Source organism: Armigeres subalbatus, chromosome 1 (assembly GCF_024139115.2).
Source record: "Armigeres subalbatus isolate Guangzhou_Male chromosome 1, GZ_Asu_2, whole genome shotgun sequence".
NCBI lineage: Eukaryota > Metazoa > Arthropoda > Insecta > Diptera > Culicidae > Armigeres > Armigeres subalbatus.
Window position 1 is genome coordinate 2,451,344 of NC_085139.1, and position 26,675 is coordinate 2,478,018.

The 26,675-nt window shown below is 39.4% G+C and overlaps 1 protein-coding gene across 4 annotated transcripts in view; it reads right to left on the bottom strand.

The window, feature by feature from the left end:
• Positions 1-26,675, bottom strand: part of LOC134219585 (homeobox protein abdominal-B-like) — a 155,726-nt gene that overhangs the window by 95,733 nt on the left and 33,318 nt on the right. The window contains exon 1 of one of the 4 annotated variants that reach the window (XM_062698387.1): positions 7,069-7,112. The exons of the other annotated variants lie outside the window; for them this stretch is intronic. Within the exon in view, the coding sequence (XP_062554371.1) occupies positions 7,069-7,078 (10 nt within the window). The 5' untranslated portion in view covers positions 7,079-7,112. Of the gene's footprint in view, positions 1-7,068; positions 7,113-26,675 lie in introns of those variants that run through there. 4 annotated transcript variants of the gene reach the window in all.

Consider the following 26,675-nt stretch of genomic DNA (forward strand, 5'->3'; position numbering starts at 1 on the left):
TTAGCCGCGCGGTACGACGTGTAAAACGTTTTGTATGAATGGCCCCAAAAATCATATTTTGAGCATAACTTTTTTGGAAATGATTTTAGCACTACGGTTTATTCTAGAAAGTTGTGCATAATGACAAAAAAACATGTTTGTCTAGAAGACTACTTTGATCTATCTTGAAACCTGTCACAGTTATTAAGGAATCTTTAGAAAAAATAGTCAATTTTCACATCAACACACCATGAAAAGCGGCAAGAGGCGGCAAACCAAACAGTCACCATCTGAAAGATTCGGCTTTAAGCTGCTGAATGCACAATGTTTTGTTTTGTTCCGTCGTGTTCCACTATTGTTTTGAATCAACTTAAAATAGTCCTTAATATACGTTTCTCTGTACAACTGTTACGTAAAAATTAAAACAGTGGCTAACATGATTAGTTATTTATTGCTTTTCATGCTGTGTTGATGTGAAAATTGACTATTTTTCTAAAGATTCCTAAATAACTTTGACAGGTTTCAAAGATAGATCAAAGTAGTCTTCTAGACAAACATGTTTTTGTCATTATGCACAACTTTCTAGAATAAACCATAGTGCTAAAATCATTTCCAAAAAGTTATGCTCTAAATATGATTTTTGGGGTCATCATACAAAAAGTGCTCTAATTCTTTACAAAATCACCGCATCGTGCTTTCGTGCTGTGCGGTTCTTTCTCTCTTTGCGGAAGGAAGTTTTTAATACTACCCGAAGCTATTTTAATTTCAACGGTGCTTCTTAGCGCTATTTGTACCCACTGATCCCGTTACGATCTTTGCAAGGACCCGTGCCTTCGTTTTACGTTGGACCCGTTTGCGGAAGTAAAATTCCGACAAGCGGTGGTAATCCTGCAGGGACACCGTTCTGGGAAAAACCTCTTAGAAGGTCACGTCTCCACGCTCAGCAATGAGCATTAATAAAAACAAGAGGAAGGAAATTCTCCACTTCCTTCAAAGAAACAAGGTTTCAAGACCGTCCTGCCAAAGCGCGGAAAAAATAGAAGGAAGCTGGAGACTTCAGATATTCCTTCTAACTCTAATATCTTCTTCTCCTATCAAACTGAGCAATCAGTTCGATTTGATTAATGACGAAATTGAGCAAATCGAATCTACCTCTAGCCCAGGTCATTCGATACATGCGAAAAAGCAAAGAATTCCGCTAATTGTGGTATCGGTTGCCGAGTTTTCTGGCTTAGGAATGAGATTTTGAGTAACTTTCAGGGGATCAAGGTTTTATTTCAGATTGCTAGGAAGGGTGACTGCCGCGTTTTGCCGGGATCCTTTGACGATCGCAAACGTCTTCTTCACTATTTAACTGAGAAGCGCCATAAATTCTTCACATACGACGACAAAACTGAGCGATTGTTCAAAGTCGTCTTGAAAGGTCTCCCCAGTGATGACAAATCACTGGATGAGATTAAAATTGAAATTTCTCAATTACTTGGATTTTCACCAGTCCAAGTAATTAAGATGAAAAAGAAATCCCATTCTGGTACTTCCCAGAGGGACATTTCTCAAGAATTTTATTTAGTTCATTTTAACTAAAGTGAACTAAATAATATGAAAAGTTGGAAAAGGCCTGTATTATGTCTCATGTCCGTGTTACATGGGAACATTTCCGCAGGCCTGGGGGAAATTTCCAAAACCCTACCCAGTGCCGTAAGTGCCAAAAGTGGGGTCATGGAACTAAACATTGTCACATGGATGCTAAATGCATGATTTGTGGTGGAACCTCTCACGCCAAGGACGCATGTCCTGTGAGAGAAGATTCCAATAAATTTAAGTGCGCAAACTGTGGGGGCAATCATAAATCCAATTTTGGGAATGCCCTTCACGCAAAAAGTTTTGAATTCCCGTGCAAAATTGATGACGGGAAATTCCAATCGGATCCCAGATTCGACGGGTAGAAATTTTTCAAACGCTCAAATTTCGAAACCGGTTACCAGTCGAGCAATTCATACCCACCACAATTCACAAACAAATTTTGTCGCTCGTCAACGGGTAGCAAGCACTTCAGTAAATTCCAATTTTCCAATGTACCTACGTATGCAAACATCGCTGCTGGTAGACAAAATTTCTCTTCTCAAAATGAGGTTTATACCCGTGTCCCACCGGAAAATAACGGTCAGGCTTCCGATTCAGGTAGCATGACTGCTTCCGTCATTGATTTCTTCACCGAACAATTGCATCACATGATTGAGGCAATGTTCAAAGCAAATACCATACCAGAAGCTGTTCAGGTTGGTATAAAGTACACACAAAAATTGTTATCGGACTCCGTTTCAATGGATCCAAATAATTGTGTGAAAGTTCTAAATTGGAATGCCCGCTCTCTAAAGGGTAAGGAAGATGAATTATTCAACTTCCTTTCAGTTCATAATGTGCATATTGCCATTATAACTGAAACGTATTTAAAACCAGGACTCTCCATTAAAAGAGATCCAAACTATTTTATCTACAGAAATGATCGTCTTGACAGCGCCTGTGGTGGGGTCGCCATTGTCATTAATAGACGTATCAAACATAAATTATTTTCTTCGTTTGAAACCAAAGTTTTTGAAACCTTGGGAGTTTCTGTTGAAACAAATTTTGGACAATTTTCCTTCATTGCAGCCTACTTGCCTTTTCAATGCAATGGGCAGCAAAAGAATTTGTTGAAAGCTGATCATCAAATTCTGACTCGCAACAAATCAAAATTCTTCGTAATTGGTAACTTCAATGCCAAACACCGTTCTTGGAATAATGCTCAAAGCAATTCCAATGGTAAAATTTTATCTGAAGATTGTTCTGCGGAATATTGTATTATTCAATTCCTAATGGACCAACTTGTTTTATTTTTCCAGTCGAAATCCTTTTACAATTTCAAGGATTCAAGTCAGCTGTGTGGCCAATTGGTAACACAAGCTGACTTTGGCTCTGATCACCTTCCTGTGACGTTTGATTTCTCACAAGAAGTCATTAATAATCCAATCAGCTCTACTTTTAATTATCATAGAGCTGATTGGGATTTATATAAAACGAATATCGATAGGAATTTTGATGTTGATATTCCTCTCGATACCAAAAGTGATATTGATAATGCTCTCGTATCTTTGACAAATTTAATTGTCGAAGCCAGAGGCATTACAATTCCGAAATGTGAAGTTAAATTCAACTCCATTATTATTGACGACGATCTTCAGCTACTGATCCGTCTTAAAAATGTGAGAAGAAGGCAATACCAAAGAACTCGCGATCCCGCGTTGAAAGTTATTGGCGAGATTTGCAAAATGAAATTAAAAAACGTTTCGCTATTCTGAGAAATACCAACTTTGAGAATAATGTCTCGAAGTTGGATCCCAGTTCGAAACCCTTTTGGAAATTAACAAAAATTCTTAAAAAACCTCAAAAGCCAATTCCAGCGCTTAAAGAGGGAAATAAAATTTTATTAACAAATGGCGAAAAGGCTCAAAAACTTGCTCAGCACTTCGAGAGTGCCCATAATTTTAGTATAGGTCTCACTAGTCCAATTGAGGATCAGGTTACGCGGAGCTTCGAAGACATTCTCAATCAAGAGAATGTTTTTGACCCTTCGTTGGGAACCAATTTGGATGAAGTGAGATCTATTACTAGAAAATTTAAAAATATGAAAGCCCCGGGTGATGATGGTATTTTCTACATACTTATCAAAAAACTTCCTGAGAGCTCTTTATCCTTTTTGATTAATTTATTTAACAAATGTTTTCAATTGGCATACTTTCAAGATAAATGGGAAAACGCCAGAGTTGTTCCAATTTTGAAGCCGGAGCTGAGGCTTCTAGTTATCGTCCAATCAGTTTGCTTTCTTCAATAAGCAAACTGTTTGAAAAGATTATTTTAAATAGAATGATGGTTCATATTAATGACAATTCTATTTTTGCTGATGAGCAATTTGGTTTTCGCCATGGGCATTCAACCACTCATCAGTTATTAAGAGTTACGAACTTAATTCGGCTCAACAAATCTGAAGGATATTCGACTGGAGTTGCTCTTCTTGATATAGAGAAAGCATTTGACAGTGTTTGGCATGAAGGTTTGATTGTAAAATTGATGAATTTTAATTTTCCTCTGTACATCATTAAACTGATCCAAAATTATTTATCAGATCGCTCGCTGCAGGTAAACTATCAGAATACTAAATCTGATAGATTACCTGTAAGGGCTGGTGTCCCCCAAGGCAGCATACTGGGGCCCATATTGTATAACATTTTTACTTCTGACTTACCTGATTTACCACCAGGGTGTCAAAAATCTTTGTTTGCAGATGACACGGGCCTTTCAGCCAAAGGGCGAAGCCTTTGTGTCATTTGTAGTAGATTGCAAAAAAGTTTGGATATTTTCTCCACTTTCTATGAAAAAATGGAAAATTTCCCAGAATGTTTCCAAAACTCAGCTTATAATTTCCCCACATAAGCCGAGAGCTTCTTATTTGAAACCTTCTAGCAGACATATTGTCACTATGAATGGGGTTCCAATTAATTGGTCTAGCGAAGCTAAATATTTAGGACTTCTGCTAGATCAAAAATTAACTTTTAAAAATCATATTGAAGGCCTTCAAGCCAAATGTAACAAATATATTAAGTGTCTATATCCACTTATAAACAGAAAATCAAAACTTTGTCTTAAGAACAAACTTTTGATTTACAAACAAATTTTAGACCTGCTATGTTGTATGCTGTGCCAATATGGGCTAGTTGCTGCAATACCAGAAAGAAGGCACTCCAGAGGATTCAAAATAAAATTTTGAAAATGATTCTGAAGTTGCCTCCGTGGTATAGTACCAATGAACTTCATAGAATTTCTAATATTGAGACATTGCAACAAATGTCCAACAAAATAATTTCAATTTTAGACAAAAATCGTTTGCAACCTTCTATTGCAACGATTAACTCTTGTACCCTTAGTATAAAATAGGTTAAGTTTAGTTTAAGTTGAAAACATTGTAATTCCTACATGGTTCAATTCAACCAGAGGAAAAATTCTAACTGCCAGAGGCAATTGAAATGTATTAATAATAACTAAAAAGCAACATAGCAAATAAGGATGATAGTGTTAAGAAAACACGGAACACCTAGTCTAAGAGATGAATGCATGTATTAGATAATTAGCAAATAAAATTAGTTAAAAAAAAAAAAAAAATTCTTTACAAAACCGTTTGTCCAATATTGTGTCTTCAGAAAGATGTTCCAATTCACATTCTCTATAACATTGCACCGAACAACCACTGCTTTTGAACATCTGCGCAAGCTTTTTATTCCATACCGCCCTTCAAAGTGGATAGACCATTGATATTTTCTTATTAAAGGAGAGCCCAAGGAAAATCCTCCAACTCTTCTGAAGGCATCATGACTCTAAAATGTAGTTTTCAGGTCGAAAACTGAAAAACGCACGTTTTGGGGGCTTCTGAACCAGTGTGCTGCGCCCCAGTGGGGGATGTAATGCCAAAAAGAAAAAGAAGAAGAATAGAAAACTAGGCCACTTTGACCCAGTACACCCGTTTCAGTTTTTACACGGATTTGTTTTATAGAACCGTGTGATAAAATTCCATGCGATTTTTTACAGCGATGCTCCATTTTGTTAGATTCGGCGAAAATGATTTTTTTTAGCACGGGTTTTCGAATTGAGAACTGAAAACTTTTTTTACAAAAAAACTTTTACAAACTTTCATCACCCGTGTAAAAAAATAATTGGGTGTATACAAATCTTTTCTTGCTTTGGTGTGAGTTTCGTCTTATTGAATCAATTTCTAGATCCACTTTCACCGGATTTTTATACCTTTATCCAACATTGTGGATGCACAAACGACGGTCTACGGAATACAACATTATATAGTTTATCAGATCTAAGAAAATTTCAGCACCAATACCAATTATACAATTTTCAGGTTGGAAATATTTTTGACTTCTCTGGGCATAAAAGTATCAAATGTCCCAGTGGGGGATGTAGTGCCAATAAGAAGAAGAACGAATTATACAAAACTCTTATTCCACAAAACCTCTGCCCTGATTCCCACAACTTTGAATCCGGTATTGGATTTCACACAAAATAAGCTGGTTTCCTTATCCCGTATCCCAATACAGATAACCTTCCCTTCGGATATCGCAGAATGAAGTCAAACTAAATATTCAAGTAATAAAATCGTAATCAAGTCATGTTCAATAAGCAAGAAATCATAAATCTTACAAAACCATTTCAACCCCCTTAAATCTTGTAATTTATGGATATTTCTTCTGGTGAAAAATATAAATATTCAAAAATTCTGAACATGTCTTACAAATTTCCATAAATTAGGATGTAAATGAAATATTACGTAAATTGAAGCCCATTTATCTACATTTATTAGGAAATGGAATCAATACACAGGAATTATGTAATCCTAGCAAAACACTCAGACAATCGATATCTAAGACAAAATTCTAGTTTGAAAAGGTACACAAATTTATCATTAATACTATCTGTAGGATGCAATCTACCTGTCTCCGAGCGCTAGGCCCAATCAAACAAATTGAATTGTACAATATATACAAGTTAATCGATACCTTTCGTTCCAGGAACTCAAAGCCATCTCTTGAGGCAGCAGCCCTTCAGTGGAAAATATTAAAACCGAACGAACAATCTAAATTAAACATTTTATTCAAAACTGCCACATAAATTCCCATTGGAAAGGAAAAAGCAACATCACAGAAATGAACCGCGCGCCGACGGTAGATGAAACACTTGACTTGAAGCTGTCTTCGACCCCGAGCAGCCCAATATCATCAGTGGGAAACCTTACAGTATTTACCTCTCATAGGGGGACGGCGACGGCGGCACCACCGATGGAATAAAAAATAAAAAACCCAAATCCAACACACTCGGCTACACACGTCTATGACTGACACAAGCTATGCCTGCAACCGGGTCCGCGCCGTTGAAAATAGAAACCGACCCCGTTGCGAGCGCACAAAAATGGGAGGGTATAAATGGAACGAGGAGATAACAGAGCACACAAAAAAATATAAAGTATCTGCAACACATATGTAATTTTCTTACTTCTTTTCATATTTAATTTTCCTTCACGTTTGTCTCAACACGGCTAGAAGAAAAAAAAGCAGAAAGAAAACCTGAGTCAAGCAGTGAGAATATAGATAAAAAATAAATAAAACACAAGACTGCTCGCAGCACCACTCCCTGAAGTCAGAGCAGGGCACAAGCCCTCGGCTCGGTTCTGCCTGCGGCGGGAAAGGAACGCAACACATCTTTCGCTGACCGAAGAAACTCACTGAAGAGTCAATGAAGATCGAAAACGATTTGAAAACTAAATGAGAAAAAAAAACTTGCCAGGCAAGTTGCGCTCACCGGTTCATTTATATTTAAAACATTTTTTTCGAACTCGATAACAAGGCAAAGAGCAGAACCCGCGCAGACGGGAATCAGCATAAGGACATCAGCAGCAAGCCGCATGCGAAGCTCATCAGGAGACCGATAAGCACACAGCCTATATATGTGCCTGTCCTGGAGAGCGTTTGGTGGAGCGAAAAAAAAATTGATGATTCTATCAAGGAAACAGCTGCGGTTGACTGATAAGGCGAAGCATGCGACCTTTGCTTCACTTTGCATGCTTTGCCTGCAGTCGAGGTTCAAATTGAGATGCATTTTTAATGGGATTATGGCAACCTGATGATAGTAGAGACATGAAAGTGTCTACCATATTACTGGAGGAATTGATTTGTTATAAATTATGTTTCATTTTTAATGAATAGAACAAGCCCAGTTTTACTTAATCGTGCTCCTTGGAAAAAATGCATTGCTGCAGAACAGCAGCATTTTCAAGGAAATTGGCAACAATTCACTGATTCAATATCCAACTGATTTGCTGCATAAAGATCTGCTGGATAAGGTTCTGCAGAAAAAATACGGGTACGGGTATTTGACGTGATAATTTACTTGCAGGACTTCAGTATATCAGTTATGCATTCAAGCTGTTCCACACGTCCTATCTTCCTATGATTCTGCTATCGGCGAGTATTTGGATCATCTTTAGGTCAGATGTTAACGATAATAATACCCGGCAAAATAATGTGTATTGTGTTCATGCTTGTGCCTGCATCTCGAAAACCTGGATCGATGTGCTCAAAAGTTTGGCCAAGTATTTCGCCAAGCAGCTGAAGGAACAGCGTATGATAACAATGAACGATAAAATCAGAAATAAAGACTGTATTCGCGATCCTCACCTGTTGCATCAGTAGTTCTCGATCTTTAAAATTGACTGGTTACTGTCGTTTGTTGTTTAATTGGGTAAATTCCGAGATTATTTGGTCACAAAGTAAGAGAGGGATCATTGCTTTAACGACGTTGAAGTCACTTGCAGATAAGTTAAAATACTAATATTACGATAATCTAAGTTATTACGATACCTGTATGTCCCCATGAGTGTTTTTCTGACGAAAATAGGCCTCCTAGGCAGGGATGGGAAAAATCAAATTTTCAAAAAATCGGGAAAGATCTAACTCACCTGTGATCTTACTTTTAAATAATCAAGTGATTAAAACTCGCCAGTGATTAAAAATCGTATCTTGGTTTGAAGCATTTACCGTTCGAAGCATTACATTTTGAACTCTTTTTCCTTACTACCATGAAACCATAACGCCAAATAGAAGATATAACGTGACTGTTGACAATCAGCTGATATTGGTGAAGAATAATGTTTGAATGAAAATTCTGTGTTTATTATCGTTTGAGTACCAAATTTGAGAAGTTGTCGCCGGCGACAACTCGTCTACTGTTTTCACGTGAAAAGTTTTCACATGAAAATTACAATCATTATCGTCTGATAATGATTCAGCACAACACTGCTCCTAGGGGAAACGATAGGTTGAGACTTTGAAAACTGTTCAGCAGCATATAAGCATAAAACAATATGAAGACGCATGGTACATTTGAGCGATGATTCTTTTTATGCAAATCCCTCACATCCATTTTATTGAATAAATGAACAAGTGTACAAGCATTTGTATGGAACTTGTATTATGGTAAACCTGAACCTAATTGTATGTTGGGAAGTACATGTTCTTGGTTATCTTGTCGAATACTGCGATCAAGAAATCATTAGAATCAAGATTTTGAACAGCAGGATCCCAGGCGTGTTCTAAGTGATTTTCACAATTCTTTCTCGATTGTCTTATCCACCGCACCTAGTTTACTGTAGTTTGTTATGTTTCTAGGGACCCTCATTTTTTTTTTTTTTTTTGCTGGATCAGCTGGACTAGGGATGCTGCCATTGAAAATGTAGACAAACTCGATTTAAAATTTAATATGAGTAAAAATTACTGATTAAAAATAACTTCATAACGGAAATCATCCCAGTTTTCCTCTGCAAGCCCCTAAAGCCCTTGTGTATTATATTGATTTTCTGATTGAAATTCAAATCAGTTGGTCTCCAAGATTAACTACGCTTGGTATCCAATCGAAATCAACCTAGCATGTCCATAAAAGTCCCTTGAGTCCTTGCGTATTATGTGCAGTTTAAATTAGTTTAATGCAGATAGACTCTTCAAGTTTTTCTGGAGTTCAGATCAATTAGTCTACATAGTCAAATCCACCTGGTATCAAACCAAAATCAACCAAGTATGTTCACAAAAGTCACTTTAGCCCTTATTTGTGACCGTCGGTGGAGCTCAGTGATTCATGAATCTTTGCCCTGCTAGTAACGATCGATGATATGGAGCCACCTGGTTCGGAACCGGTATTCTTCTAATCATCCCCGTCATCTAACAGAACTTTGAAATCTTCGTCAAAGATCAGAGCGAAGCGGGTGAAATGCGGACGTTACTGTTCTGCAGTTTGAGGCTATAGAAGACCAGCACCAACCACATTAACACTCCTCCGACCGTGATAGGTTTTACTTACACGAACGACCATGCCTCGAAAGATACTATTTTCAAATCGCTATGTCTCAGCCCTTAGTGAACCGATTTGAACAATTGAGGGACTTACAAATTTTCCCGTCCATCAAGATTTGTCTGAGATGTTGAGACCTCCGATCGGACCAAAAATGACCTCTGTGGACCTCCAAACGTCGGAGCAAGTCGTGATTTTCATACAAATTGCGTGGTTGGTGCTCACCAGTTTGATGTTCATGCTAATATTAGTAAGATATTTCGAAATCCGTGAGATTTAGAAAGCTGCCGTCTTCTACAATTTTGTTCAGGAGGCCAAAACCATACTGTCGTTGATTATATTATTTCGGAACTCGTCCGCTTGGCGGCGCTAGTATATATGAGAAAGATCGCTGGGTCAAATATTTCGAAATCTGTAAGACTTAGAAAGCTGCCGTCTTCTACAATCTTGTTCAGAAGTGTAAAACCATACTGTCGCAGATCAGATTATTTCGGAACCCGTCCGCTAGGCGGCGCTAGTGTATATGGGAATACTCGCTGGGTCAAATATTTCTGAATACGAAAGATTTAGAAAGCTGACGTCTTCTACAATTTTTATCAGAAGTGTAAAACCATACTGTCGCAGATCATATTATTTCGGAACCCGTCCGCTAGGGGCGCTAGTGTATATGGGAATACTCGTTGGGTCAAATATTTCGGAATATGAAGATTTAGAAAGCTGTCGTCTTCTACAATTTTGTTCAGGAGGCCACAACCATACTGTCGCAGATCATATTATTTCTGAACTCGTCCGCTTAGCGGCGCTAGCGTATATGGGAATCCCCGCTAGGTCAAATATTTCGGAACACGAAAGAATTAGAAAGCTGACGTCTTCTACAATTTTGTTCAGGAGTGTAAAACCATACTGTCGCAGATCATATTATTTCGGACCTCGTCCGCTTGGCGGCGCTTAGTGTGTATGGGAATGACCGTTGGGTCAAATATTTCGGAATCCGTAAGATTGAGAAAGCTGCCGTCTTTAACAATTAAGTTCAGGAGGCCAAAACCATACAGTAGCAGATCATATTATTTCGGACTCATCCGTTTGGCGGCGCTAGTGTATATGGGAATACTCGTTGGGTTTTTTTTATTTCAGAATACGAAAGATTTAGAAAGCTGACGTCTTCTACAATTTTGTTCAGGAGGCGGAACTCGTCCGCCTGGCGGCAATAGCGTATATGAGAAAGCTCGTTGGGTCAAAATTTTCGGAATCCGAAAGATTTAGAAAGCTGAAGACGTCACAATTTTGTTCAGGAGTGTAAAACCATACTGTCAAAGATAATATAATTTCGGAACTCTTCCGCTTAACGGCACTAGTGTATATGGGAATGCCCGTTGGGTCAAATATTTCGGAATCTGTAGGATTTGGAAAGCTGCCATCTTCTACAATCTTGTTCAGGAGTGCAGAACCATACTGTCGCAGATCATATTATTTCGGAACTCGTCCGCTTGGCGGCGCTAGTGTATATGGGAATACTCGTTGGGTCAAATATTTTGAAATCCGATAGATGTAGAAAGCTGGCGTCTTCTACAATTTTGTTCAGGAGGCTAAAACCACAGACGAACAGACGTAACAGCTTGAACATTTTCCTAAAAATCGATCGCTCAATTCCTCTACCACCACCTTGCGAGCATGTTACACGAAACAATGTTTCGTATGACATTTCACCAGAAGGCGCTGGGATACAAAGAACACAGGGATCCGATCGATTCCAGTTCGAGACAGCAGCACGTACATACGTGTTTTTTGCTCGAGCATTTTTCCTGTGTTTTTTCTCGTTCGTTCGCTATTTACGTTTTCGCTTCGTCGCGTTGGCGTTATTTTCTCCTGGACCCGTCATGGGAGACTCGGTGGCCGATTCAGTCGCTGGAAAAGTACCTAAGCGCACTGCTCTTGGAGGCGCGGGTAACCCCTCCAAGCAGCTTTTACAGAGCAACGTGTTCTCGCCGTTGCCGCTTGATGACGCCGGCAATTCGCCGAAAAAAAGAAAGAAGCAGCAATCGCAGCTTCCGCAGGTGCAACCGGAGCGGAAGGAAAAATGCCCGCGCGTGTTTGTGAAGGGCGATCCGCCGGATTTATTTAGCATTAGCATTAGCATTGAGCAATTCACACAAATTCGTAGGTGGTACAAGCCAAAACTATTGTAGAGAGAAGCATTACTTTCATCCGTTACCTCAGATTTAGATTTGGGACTAATCACTATCTCTTAGATGGAAGCATTGCACTCTCCAATAGTCGAGATCTGTCCTGACTACGTTCTTGCGAATGCTGAGGAAGGGGAAGGATTGTTAGCTGAACACCTACATAAGAAAGATTCAGAGAACTATACGACCTCTCATAGGTGCCACTGGAGGTTTTTGGGATTGTGGGGAAGGTTATAACAGAAGGAATCGTTTTGGTAGAACGTGAAACACAGAAAGAACTAAGATAGAAATACAAAGTAGGAAAGGGACAAACCTGGAGTTGAACTCATCACCTCCTGCTTATAAGGCAGAAGCGGTAGTCACTGGACCACCGAGCTCGTCAAGGGCGATCCGCCGGATTTATGCCCAAAAATTCGCCAGCTGGTCGCTAAGGGGCTGACATGTACTTTTCGGCTCTGCAGCGAGGGCGTGAAAGTGATGCCGGCAAACAAGGACCATCATCAATCCGTCGTGGAGTTCCTCGAGGTCCACAAGTATAAGTACTACACTCATGACCACCCCGGCACGAAGCCGCTCAAGGCTTTGCTGCGAGGACTCCACGGAAGGAGAGTCCATGAAGGAGAAAGAGCTCCAAGCAGAGCTTGAAAGTTGCGGACTGAAGCCAGTAGCCGTGCACAAGATCGCTCGTCACGACAAGGCGAGGAGATATCGCTACCAGCTTTACCTGATCCAGGACCTGAAGCTGGTTGGCGTTATAAATTACATCGTCGTTGACTGGGAGCGATATCGGACAGTGCACCGCGATGTCACGCAATGTACCAACTGCTTCAATTTCGGGCACGGCACCAGGAACTGCCGCATGAAGCCGCGCTGCAACAAGTGTGGCGAACCCCATCCGACTGACGAGTGCCACAAAATGGAGGTGGCCGATCCCAAGTGCGCCAACTGTGGCGATAAACATCGGGCCACCACAAAGGGCTGCCCAAAGCGAGCCAAGTTCCTGGAAATCCGGAAGAAGGCTTCCACCAGGACCATTCCGAAGAAGAACCGTGTTCCTGTAATCAACGAGGTGAACTTTCCAGCCATCCCGGCTCGCCGTCGTGCGATTCCAATACTCCCACCGCTACAGCCGCACAAGCGACTGGCAGCGGCAGCTGCATCGGTCCAAGCTCCAGCATCGCTACACGGAGCTAGTGTATATGGGAATACTCATTGGGTTTGATATTTTGGGATCCATGAAACTTAGAAAGTTGAAATTTGCTCAATTTGTTCAGTAGGTCAAAACTGGACTAGACCTGTAGCTGCCGCGCCACACCACTTCCAGAGAAATTTCTGGATGAACTTCTGGAGGAATTTCTGGATGAACTTACGAAGGATTTCCTGGAGGAACTTCCGGAGGAATTCCTGGAGGAACTTCCGGAGGAATTCCTGGAGGAACTTCCGGAGGAATTCCTGGAGGAACTTCCGGAGGAATTCCTGGAGCAACTTCTGGAGGAATTCCTGGAACAACTTCTGGAGGAATTCCTGGAGGAACTTCCGGAGGAATTCCTGACGGAGCTTCCGGAGGAATTCCTGGAGGAACTTTCGTAGGAATTCCTGGAGGAACTTCCGGAGGAATTTCTGAAGGAACTTCTGGAGGAATTCCTGAAGGAACTTTTGGAGGAATTCCTGGGGGAACTTCCGAAGGAACTCCTCGGGGAACTTCCGGAGGAATTCCTGGTGTGAATTTTTTTGACAGTTTGCTATAACATTTAGAAAATTCAAATATCTCTCTATTAGTTAAACTTACTCAGTTATGACTATAAAATCGTTCAGATGGAGTAAAACCGAAGAGCAGAATTTTTTCCCTGAGCGTAGGACAGCCTGTGCTACAGTATGTTTTTGGCCTCCTGAACAAAATTGTAAAGACGACAGCTTTTGAATCTTGCGAATTCCAAAATATTTGACCCAGCGATCTTTCTCATATACACGTCAAGCAGACGAGTTCCTAAATAATATGATCTGCGACAGTATGGTTGTGGCCTCCTGAACAAAATTGTAGAAGAAGGAAGCTTTCAAGATTTTATGGATTCCAAAATATTTGACTCAAAGGGCATTCATATATACACTAGCGCCGCCATGCGGACTAGTTCCGAAATAATATGATCTTCAACAGTATGGTTTTGGCCTCCTGAACAAAATTGTAAAAGACGACAGCATTCTAAGTCTTACGGATTCCGAAATATTTGACCCAGCGATCTTTCTCATATACACTAGCGCCGCCAAGCGGACGAGTTCAGAAATAATATGATCTGCGACAGTATGGTTTTGGCCTCCTGAACAAAATTGTAGAAGACGACAGCTTTCTAAATCTTTCGTATTCCGAAATATTTGACCCAACGAGTATTCCCATATACACTAGCGCCGCCTAGCGGACGGGTTCCAAAATAATATGATCTGCGACAGTATGGTTTTACACTTCTGAACAAGATTGTAGAAGACGGCAGCTTTCTAAATCTTACAGATTTCGAAATATTTGACCCAGCGATCTTTCTCATATACACTAGCGCCGCCAAGCGGACGAGTTCCGAAATAATATGATCTGCAACGGTTTGGTTTTGGCCTCCTAAACAAAATTGTAGAAGACGACAACTTTCTAAATCTCACGGATTTCGAAATATCTTACTAACATTATCATGAACATCAAGCTGGTGAGCACCAACCACGCAATTTGTATGAAAATCACGACTTGCTCCGACGTTTGGAGGTCCACAGAGGTCATTTTTGGTCCGATCGGAGGTCTCAACATCTCAGACAAATCTTGATGAACGGGAAAATTTGTGAGTCCCTAAATTGTTCAAATCGGTTCATTAACGGCTGAGATATAGCGATTTGAAAATAGCGTTCCGACTGTTTGGGAGGCACGGTCGGAGGAGTGTTTAAACAAAACAAATCTAACAATTAAGTAATACAATCACAGAATTTCAATTCTTGGCATGGATAGATTCTTGGCAAGAATTGTAATTCTGTAATGAGATAAACTTATTGCTAATAAAAAATCACGTTATTAAAGAAAAGAAAAAAATTCTCCCTCGGGCTGAAAGGCGCCTTCCAACTAGTTCGTATACAAATTTCAAAACAAGTATCGAACAATGAAGTAAATCAAGCTACATCGATCCGATCGATTCGGCAAATCCAATAGCTAACAGGTTTCACTGAGTGGAATAAATGGATTATGGATATAGAATGCATATTTGGCAATTATGAAAATCTTGGCTTTCATATGAAATTATGTTGAGAAATAATTGTATGGTTTGAATATAATTCGATTTTCACGAACCATATTGAATTCAAGAATTGCGCTTATCATCGTTTTTCAGCTCATTGTTATATTCGAGGCATCTTACTTCTCATGTCTAAATAATGTAAATAAAAAGTGAAATATCTCCGTCCATCGGACTTTGAATTATCACTTCATGTATTCTAGGTTTTTCTTCTCACTGAATCGATTAGTGAAGTGTCTCATTCCTCAATTTTAAATGAGAAGTGAAAAAAGTGATTTCGCACTGTCCGTTGGCAGTGAATAATAAAAAGTGAGACCGTTCACTTTACTTTTATTAATAACTAGCAGCCCCGATGAACTTCGTTTCTCCTAAAATTGATTTATTCTATGCTTTGTTCTCGAGTTATGCAGAAATTTATGCTTCATTTGTATGGGAGCCCCCTTTTCCAGAAGGGGGGGTTTCAAACCACCATAGACACATATTTTCCCTTCCAAAACTTCCACATACAAGATTTGGTTCCATTTGCTTGCTTAGTTCTCGAATTATGGAGAAATTTGTGTTTTATTTGTATGGAAGCCCCCCTTTCCAAAGAGGGAGGGGTCTCTAACTATCTTAAGAACCTTCCCCGGCCCCAAAAACCTCTGCATATAAATTTTCACACCGATCGGTTCAGTAGTTTCCGAGTCTATAAGGGTCAGTCAGACAGAAATTCAATTTTATGTATATAGAAGATAGCCTACCACTTCTAAGTTTTCGTTTCTCAAAAAGCTCTTCTAATTAATCACCATAAGGAGCTAGAAGTGAGAAAGGTTGATTTAAACTCGTTTCTGACTAGATGGGTACACATATGGTCGAAATTCTGATCGACATCGGCCCAATTTCCGACCCACGCTAAAAGCAATTTTCACGAGCGACGGCGTGAATCAGCGTGGCGATTTTTATTTTTGCTTGTGATTCCTTGGGATATTTTCTGATATTTTTTTCAAGAAAAACGTTTGACAGCTCTTCAAGCCATTCTTTTGAATTTTCACGAGAAATAGTTTTATTTTGTACGAGAAGTTATTCCGAATTGTATTCAGTCTCGTATCCTTCAAAAAGTCAGTATACTAGACCTTAATACAAATAAGTAAACATCTTAATGGAACACAGAGCAACAAACTTCTGTAAAACTGAAGGCTTCTTTTCGAGTAGCATTGTGTAGCAACTTACATTCATTTCACATTTCAATTGCCTCATTGTTGCTTATTTCATTTTACCTGTCCTAAAAAAATATCCCAACGGAATTTGGATTTCTTTTCAGATTGACTTTTTCTGCCCCTATAAGAAATTCCCGAATCAGAACGGATGGAATATCCTTATCAGTAAACCCGTATTTTATGCAGAAAACATGCAAATTCAACTCCCCTGGACGAAGGTGAACTGTCGCCACTTTACGACCTTATAATTGACTTCCATTTTAATTGAAAACTCAATTTACAAACGAAACGCAGCCATCTTTGAGACCGATTAGCCACCGACTTTCATTTCAGCAAGAACTGTTTAGAACTTTACCGCCGCCGCTGCCGCCGGCACCAGCCAGCCAGCCACCACATATCATCTCGCTCCATGAATTAGCATACGACCCGCACTGGTGCAACTTTGCAGGCTACCAGATGGGCAGCAATAATGCTAGTGATTTACGACCTTCTAGTTAAAATGTCAAACGATATCTTCGAAGCATTTTCGATTGACTCTGTCATCGGTTGAGCATCTGCTCGCGGACCACACGCAGAATAAAAGTAATTATAGTGCTGCTCATATTCTGAGCTAAGAATGATATGAACATAACCTATTTTGCATTTTTGTTTTATGCGAAAAGAGTCAATCTTCCGAGCAGTAAGCTAATTTCCTTCCTAATTAGCTCTTAATTATCTGCATCTTTCCTCTGTGGTTATTTATGGTAATTTCCCATAATTTTTACAACCATTCATGTTGTAATAAAATTGAATCCAACAAAAATTGATAATCACACACGCTCCCGCCACCGCCACCTATCGACCCCTCGTAAACAGCTTCTTTTACGAGGGTTTCAAAAAGTTTATGGTTTGTTTGGCTGACGCTTTTTTATGTGACTTTATGCGATCTAACACCAAGTAACCACGCACGCTCCTTGGCCACTTGAAGCTGCCACCACGCCGATGAAAAGCGGTGGGAACTCCTCGGAATCGGACCGGTCGGGCCGGGGAAATCTTGGCCTGATCTTGCCCTCGTTTTGCACCCGTCTGTCTCTTCGTTGCAACTCTTTTTCGACCAAAACATTTTGTAAAACAATAAAAATTATGAGCTTTTATGTGCATGTCGCCCAGGCAAAACCATACGCTCCTTGGCCGTCGCGATTTCACTCTCACTCACACCCCGGCACCAAAGCTCGTAACCATAAAAATTTCATTGTTGTCTCTCATACGGTCGTTTGGGACCATCAGCCCGACAGCAGCCATCATCTATCTATTCACTCACTCAACAAACGCCACATTAAAGGAAGAAGATAATTGTTAACAAATTATAAAAATGAGCCACGAGATGTTTATTGAGCTATATGTTTCTTCTTCCTGCTTTTCAACAGCCCCATTCAGATTTTAGCACCCACAAAAAAAACGAAACTACTCCTTGCGGTCGTATATAATATGTCTTAATTGTCACCTCTGTAAACGAATATAAATGTGTAAACGATTCTGCTTCCTCGCATTCTCATCTGCCGTATTATGTCATAGATGACATATCACACGATCAACCAAGCATAATGATCGTCGTCTGCTTCATCACCATGAGCATGAATCCGAACGTGATTGATCAGCTGTACATGTCCCAACATACCAAAGTGCCAATTTACACCTTGCCACTTGATGGCTTGTTTCGTTTTAACATTTTATAGTCGAAGCTTTATTGATTTTTAACTCGTCATTTTTACGGGTCGTAATGTCGATTCACACGGCAGCAGACAGGCCGCCGATTGATTTGGCAAAATTTGTCATCCCCAACAAGTCATTCACTACATCAGAAACTATTAATCACGTAGTAAATCGATTGCAACCGAGAGCCATTTTATTTCGATTTGCCATGAATCTATAAAAATAAAAACCCGAGGTGTGACCGGCTCTATTTCAGCGAACGAGCGAGGAAGCTTTCCCAGCGAATAACGCCTAGCGCCATCTCAACCAAATGAACGGAACCCTCGTTTTCGTGCAAATGAAAAATATTTTTTCGTTCACTCGTTCCCCCTTTTCCGGTGCGATGATGAGAGCATCAACAAGCTTCTGGTATATATGGGTAAAGCTTCTGGCAGGGTATAAACTTTCAGATTATTTTCGTTCATGGGAACAACCAGATGGTGCTCCGGGTATTGTTGATTGGGTGGTGGTGGAAAGCAGACAAAACGATCAAAAATATATGCAATAGGGTTGTAACACATAGAAATATCCATGTCATGGAATGCGAATTATGTAATTTGAATTAATAAACAATTGAACATTCTAAAAATCAAAATGGATAATAATTTTAAAGATTTTTAAAAGTGCTAATAATATGAGTTCTTTGAGAGAGCTGGCTCATGAAATCGAAATGAAGTGACAATAAAAAAAATCTCTGGAGAGATTGACTCGTACGTCCTTTTCAAATGTTGGTCTAGAATTGTCAAGAAAAATGTAAATATTTATAGGTATCTCTTACCGAGAACGAGAGCTGTTATCGGGAAGTAAGGGGGAGGGGGCTTATATACCCTTGCTAAGCATAGATTGCTTTTGCCTAATTATAATATTCACATTAAAAAAGTGGTGATAATTCGTTGCCGGAAAATTCATGAAGCAAATCTCCTTTTAGCTAGCAGCTCTTAGAGAACAACGCACTACGCGTCGGCAAATCAGCATTGCGGACACCGGTGTGGACAGTGCATGGAGACGCGCAGTACATTGTAGGTTAGTCTCACTAGCGTGTTTTACCTTGTCGAAATGTTAGACGTTTAATCAAAATGTGGAAAATTTCGGTTTTCTACCCTCTCCCATCTATTATTTTGAAACTTTTTTCACCTAACCTACCTGGGTAGGCTTTGGGACAGTTCGTCGAATGACATTTCGTCGAACGACGTTTAGTCGAATGACATTTAGTCGAAAGTACATTTGGTCGAAGGGACATTTAGTCGAATGGACATTTAGTCGAATGAAAAATTTAGTCAAATGGACATTTAGTCGAATGGACATTTTCTCGAATGGACATTTGGTCGAATGGACATTTAGTCGAAAGTACATTTATGGAATGGAATGGAAAATTAGTCAAATGCTGAGAATGTTTAGTCTAAACACCATTATCCATTTGACTAATTACCAAAAATGGTAGTAGGTAATTAATTAAAAGGATAATTCGTCAATATATTTTTGGTTAAATTTGAATAAATAATTCACAAGATATGTACATGGATAAACTGATTGGAGGAATTCAGTGGACGTGAAGAAGTTCAATCAGCAGCAGAAACGAATACGGATGCCAATGAGGATTTCTCACCTGAGTTAACAGAAACTTCTGGAGACCCTTGTGGGTTATAGAAAAATTAAAAAAAAAAATACTGAAATGGCAAAATATTAGGTACTGATGGTGAAATAGCCTCTATTCCATTTTCGGCACATGGTCAAAAACCAATGATATTAATGTTATTTTTTCAATACTTCATCGTAGTCGGCTTTGGAACATTTAGTCTAATGACATTTGATCAAATGACATTTTGTCGAAAGGACGTTTAGTCGTAGGGACATTTGGTCGAATGAAAATGATTTTCTTATTCTTTTCATTGAAATTCTTTCTTTCTCTCAATATTTCTACAATAATTATTTCAGAATAACCGGAGACGAGCCAGCCTAGGTCTGAAAGTCTCCTTAATGAAGACACAAACAAAAATAGTTCAGAATAAAATTTAATTATTGGCCGAAAGTTTGGCCGAAAAAAATCCGACAAAATGGTCATAGGTCATAATCTATCCGACGTCATGTCTAATGACAAAACATCATTCGACTGAATTTCTTTTCACCAGGTGGTATAGATTCATCGTAGTCAGTTAGAGGGGTTCGTCAAAGTTAATATCCAGTCGGGAATATTTTCGTATTATTTATTCTTTTTATGAACCCATCATTCTTTGGACAATATTGGAGCAATCATTATGTGACTTTTGGAAACACCACAATACATCATTTATTTTTGTAATTGTTATTGGCTAAAGTTCTTTTCTTTCAAATAACCATTCGACGGAACGTCATTAGACTAAATGTATGAAGATTCTAAACTCTGATTGGACCAAATGTCCACTCGGCGAAGTGTCCTTTCGACCAAATGTCCTGCGTCTCTAGTGGATTAAAAACACATTTTCGACTAAATGTCCCTTCGACCTAATGTCCATTCGACGTAATGTCCTTTCGACCAAATGTCATTCGACTAAGTGTCATTCGACGAGATGTCTTTCGACGACATGGTATAGATTCACCTAGGTATAGTTATGTAACGGCCATCTTAAACATCGTAAATATGAGGGAATACGCGAAAGGTGGTTTGCCTCAGAGAGCGTTTTGGGGTCTCTTCCTCTACGAATCACCCTAAGCCCATCCTTAGTTTCTGTACTGAAATTGTCTAATGATTGATTTTTTGATTTATTCGTCTTCGAGAAAGTCGTATGAACTACTCGATGAAAACTAAAAAAACAGAGAATAAACAAACATTACAATAAAACAAACCACAATACAAAAAATTCAAAAAAATAAACTTGGCATGCAACACATGTATTGTACAAATATTCATGACCTTTTTTTCGATCGATGCACCATGAGTAAAACTCCCTCAAAAGATCAATATAATATTCGCTTAACTTTTCAAAAGGTCCTAAGTAACATTTTTTTTCATGAATTAATTTAAGTACTGCAATCAAAAGCTTTCATGTTGTTCTGTTGATTACGCTATTCAAATTAATTCATGAAAAAAATGTTACTTAGGACCTTTTGAAAAGTTAAGCGAGAATACATAAAAAAAACCATAATAATCCATATCATTAAATAAATGTACCAAAAAATCATAAAATTAGAGAAGAAGAACAAAAGAATTTGAAAAATCATGGAAGAAATCCCTTGAAGTTGGTGAGGCTTTTGAAACATTTTTGAAAGAATTCAATCAAATTTATCAGATTCCTTGGAATCACGAATAAGCTCCTCTGAGTTGGTAAGAAATATTGGAAGTTTCATTAAAAAAAAACTTATGATTTGGTTAGATTTCCACTTATTTCAAATGTGCCATTAGATTTCTTCTAGCGTGGGCATTTAAGTTATGGAAGCATCAAGGATTGACGAATACAGTCACCACGAGCAAAATCATCATATAGTGCCCAAATGAGCAGACATTCTTAAAGATTAGACATGTTCTATTATTGTTGCCTTTGCGATGTTGAATAACAGGCACGAAAGACCATCACCTTGCCGTAACCCTCTGCGCGTTTCGAAGGGACTAGAGAATGTCCCTGAAACTCGAACTACGCACATTTTGTTGATGTTGATGAATAAATTTTGGAAATTCATGTACTAATCGGGAAACCTAGTGTGGGTGATAAAGAATCGCGATTAAGTTTTAAAAAAGGCGGAGTACAAACATTTTTTCAATTTCCAAAAATAAAATTTGAAACATTTCGAAAACGGTGATACTTAGGGAGAAAACTAAAAAACAGCTTTTTTGTTCAAAACTGACCCAGGAATCATAACTCGGCGTCAAGTGGTTTCTTAAAAATAGTCTATGTTTAAAAAATGAGCCAAAAATTACTTGTTCTAAAACTTTTTTTGTTTTTAACTTCTACATCTGATGTCGTTAAATCGTGTGTTTTGCAGTCAAGTTTCTGTGGTAAAAATTTGGTGAAAAATAAATATGGGATTGTAAGAGATTTTACATTGAAATAACGATTTTTTAGTGTAAACTAATATTTTTGACCGGTGTAATATTTTCTCCATAAAGTCCTTTTAGTTAGTTACGAGTTACAATTTTTTAAATTATTTGCTCGAAAACACTACCACATACGTCATTTTTATATATTACTCTAGGGCGATTTTTTTCTATTAGTGGAAGATGGTCTGCTGTGCCGAAAAAATGTGCGAAATTTCATTCCAATTGAAGACGATTATGTCAAACATTATATATTTACGTGTCATTCGTGTAATCCGTCAGGTGGCTCGCCACAAAACGGAAATGATGCACATTACCGTCGGAGGGCACGACATATCAGTGCAAACTTTGAAACATCTAGGAGTGTTGATTTGAATTTCACAGGCTGTTCCTGTGAAAGGCGGCTAAAATGATCAGCGCGCTAGCAAGGATCACGCGGAGCTCCAGCCTAGAGCTCTGCGCTCAAGACGAAAAGTAACCGCAAAAAGCGCTGTTTAGCTTTTTTTTAGTTTAGTCAGCTTGTGTTATGACCGGAATGATCCCAATCTGCATAACACTATCGAGAAAAAATCGAGGGCTACCAAGTGGCAGCAAGAATAGGACAATGCGGATAATGGAAGGTGGAACCACCAGTTCATCCCCAATGTGGGTGAACAAGGTGCATAGAGATGGGAGCTTTTACCTCACACAGTTCCTGTCCAGACATGGGTGTTTTCGCCAATATCTGCACCGGTGCGGTTATGCGTTGAGACGAGACTTGCTAAGACGCTGTTTCTTTTCCCTTGTTTTGACATATGTTCTTCTTTTCATCACAGTTTCGAGTTTCAACTATTTCCTCGACTGTTTCGCCTAAACTTCGGGTGAACTCTTTTGAGCACAATAAAAGTGTATCCAATTCGCGAATTAGTAAATCCATTTATATGTTGGGAACAAAACACACGTTTATGAATGATTAATAATAAGCTTACCAGATGATTTGAAATACTCGTTAAAGTGAAAAAGTATTCGTAAAACAAAAATTATGGGGAATACTTTATTTGGGATACCAATACTGTCACACAAAAAGCTGCTGGTTGCATTTGACAGTACGTGGCAGCAGATGAAGTTACATTTTTCCTCTTTGCAAGTCCCGTCCCAGGTTATGCATCGTCGCCGTTCTGCCTGGCGTTTGTCAACGTCGATTTAAGAACACGTGATATTCAATTGGCCTAGGTTTGCGGAAGTACGTAGAGGAATGCCTGCCCTAAGGGCGGACAACATCGCAGAGCGTATGTGTCCCGAAGAATGCACGTGAAATGCGGTCAGCAGAGTCGTCATGACGCAAATATTGTCGGAGCTGGATCTGGTCGTAGATGGAGAAGGGGCCAGCGAATAAACGTCGTTTCGAAGGAAAAAGAAAGCGCTTCGAGGAGGTAGGACACGCCAGTGCAGACGTCATCCGCCACCGGAACTATAGGAAAAATTCTATAAGCCGAAGACGAAGTCAGTGCAATGCGCGATAGCGTTTCCTGCAATAGCCGCTGGTAGTCGGGGCACCATCACTGCGGAAGATTCCTCCACCGGAACTGATGGATCACCCTCGACGCCGGGGGGAGGAGTATTCGGGTCCGGAAGTTTGTAGCACGACCGCCAAACAGGGATCGAGACTACGTAGCATTGTGCCTCCATGCCCAAAAGCGCACGAACTATGGAGCCAAAAGGCTCGGAAGTTAAACAGAATATCGAAGACAGTGGGGGCCGTCTTCAGTGTCTCGTACTTGACTCGACTTCCGATAAGCTTTGTTCTACCCACTTGTGTTGTCCCATCTTGCTATTTAGTCGCATAACAGTAACATTCCAGATTTCGATACAATTTTGCTCAAAAAATAAATATAATTATGGTCCATTAAATAGTTCCATAGCAATGTATACAGTTAAACAATTATAATGCCAAATTTTCAGAAAGGTTGCAGGTTTTATAGATTTATTAGATTTTTTTTTAATTTTTTTCATGTAAAACGAGTTTGAAAAATTCAACGACATATTTCTCAAGTTGAAGAAACTGACATGGGACGCTTATGCGAATAGGGGCAGTTTTCTTGTCTCGTATTTTTCTTGCTCACGCTATGCAAATAATGCAAACTTGCATTTTTGTTTGGCTCTTCGGTAATAACCGGACTCGCATCTTTTCTTCTCTGGACTCGAATTTTTCGCTTCAAAGTTTATTTCTTTTCAGACTGCAAAAAATTGTAGAATCTTCACGAAATTTTTGAATATTCACGGGACACTTGCTTCTGTTCCGCATTGCGTTCGACTACTCTCTCTGGAATAATATTTTGTCTGGATTTCGCCTGCTTCGATTGCGCGTACACTGATTATGTGCCGTTATGAGCAAACAGATCTAGCAATAGGGGAAGTGCACCAGTTTTCGCCAACTTAGTGCCTAATTTGGCCAATCCTGAAAAATACATATTTTTCCAAAATAATCGATCGGTTGAAAGCAACGTTGAAGCGTGAGGGATATATCTCTTGTTGGAACTAATAAAACCCTTGCGAATTGCTTTATTTTTGGAGTTATTCGCAAAATTGGCCAAATTAGGAACATGGCCAAAACCGGTACAGTTCCCCTATTGCAGTGCGACATTAGGTTAAATTCTTCAGTTTGGTATTCGTCCTTTTCGTTTCCTTGTTCACACATTAAATTCTTATTTTAGATAGCTTTGCTGACATTACTATTCTGCCCCTATTCGCATAACAATCTCATGCCATTTTTTTGCAACTTGAATAATTTGCCGTTACATTTTTTAAACTCGACTTACAAGAAGAAAAACGAAAAAATCTAATAAATTAATACAAATAAATGCAATCTTTCTGAAAATTTGACATAATGTTCTTTATCTGTATATTTTGCTATAAATCTAATAAATGTTTATTTTCATGTTAAAGAGTAACAAAAACTGGAATGTGACTGTGCGAATAAATATCAAGATGGATGGATAATATCCAATTGCTACAGCGTAATGTTTTCTTTTAAATCTTGCAGAAATACTGTGCACACAAACTCACACTTCTCATATAAACCCACATTCCCCTAGCCAAACGACCTAACGTTACGCTCGGTTACGATTCACTTCTTCCCTATGCTCGAAAACCAACGCAAAGCAATTACCAACATATGCTCTATCTTCCATCTCTTTCGTTATTTTCTCCATCCTTTTCCGCACCCCACACTTTCCATGTAGTCGAGCGGCTCATTCCACAACGCTGTCGTAGTTAAAGGCAACCGGTTTGCTCTTTCGCCACACCCCCAAAAACCCGTCTCGAATCGGCCATCATTCCATACCACTACATGCACCCGAGCTTACACCCGCAGCACACATGCGCAATGGACAGCTATCGACCTGCCTGGTGCCGCCGACGAAGCCGACGGCCTAACTAAACTGGTTTGATATCTTCACTGCAGCACGCAAGCAACACCGACTGGGGCCCGCCGCGGTGCAGCATATCGTGAACGAAATGGCCGAGTCGGGCGATGATATGGTGAAGGAAGGTACTTTCTCCGCAACGCGCAACCGCGCACGCCATTTAATGCTTTTTACTTTCTCTTCTCTTTTCCGTGCCTTTCGCAGATAGAATAGGTGGGTATGTACGCTGCTTCGTTCTACTTGTCCAGCCTTGGTCCAATAGAACGGGGCGCACTTAATGACCCTTAGCGCCGCCATGAAAAATGCTAATCACGCTAATGGAAATCCATTTTTCTCGGGCTACTGCGACGCAGGGGAAGCCGGCGTTAAAAATTAATGAAGTCAGGCTGCTTGGTGATGCTTACTGTTGATAAGGTTTATTGAGATCAAGAACTTTAAGTGGAACCGCGTGCATGTTAAGACTGCAACTTTCTTTACAAAAATTTTATTGTATTTTATAATAGATGAGAAAAATGAGATTGGATTTGAGAGGGATTTCAGTAATTTTTTGTAATTTCGCTTTGTTTTTAGTAGTGAATAAAATCACAGATACAGACGACAGGAGCCTCAAAACTCTTATTGATCGTCTTTTAACTGCATGGTAAGTACTTGCGCTGTAAGATTTGTGAGATCTATTTATACTGCCGTTATACGCATAATTGTCCTATGTTAACATAGGAGCTATGCGTATAACGGCAGTATCGTATTTAGACATAGTCAATGATAATGTTTAATTTATTTCGGTTCAATCAAAGTTAATTGCCTATTTCCGGGGATTAAACCACCCGACTTGGACGTTAATTTACAATGTTATGAAAACTCATATGTGAATATGTACGTTATGTGGAAGATATTAATTTGGAAAATGTATTGGAGGTAACTGTAGGGTCATGGGTTCGAGTCCCATCGAAGGGAAAGTGGTTACCTCCAATACA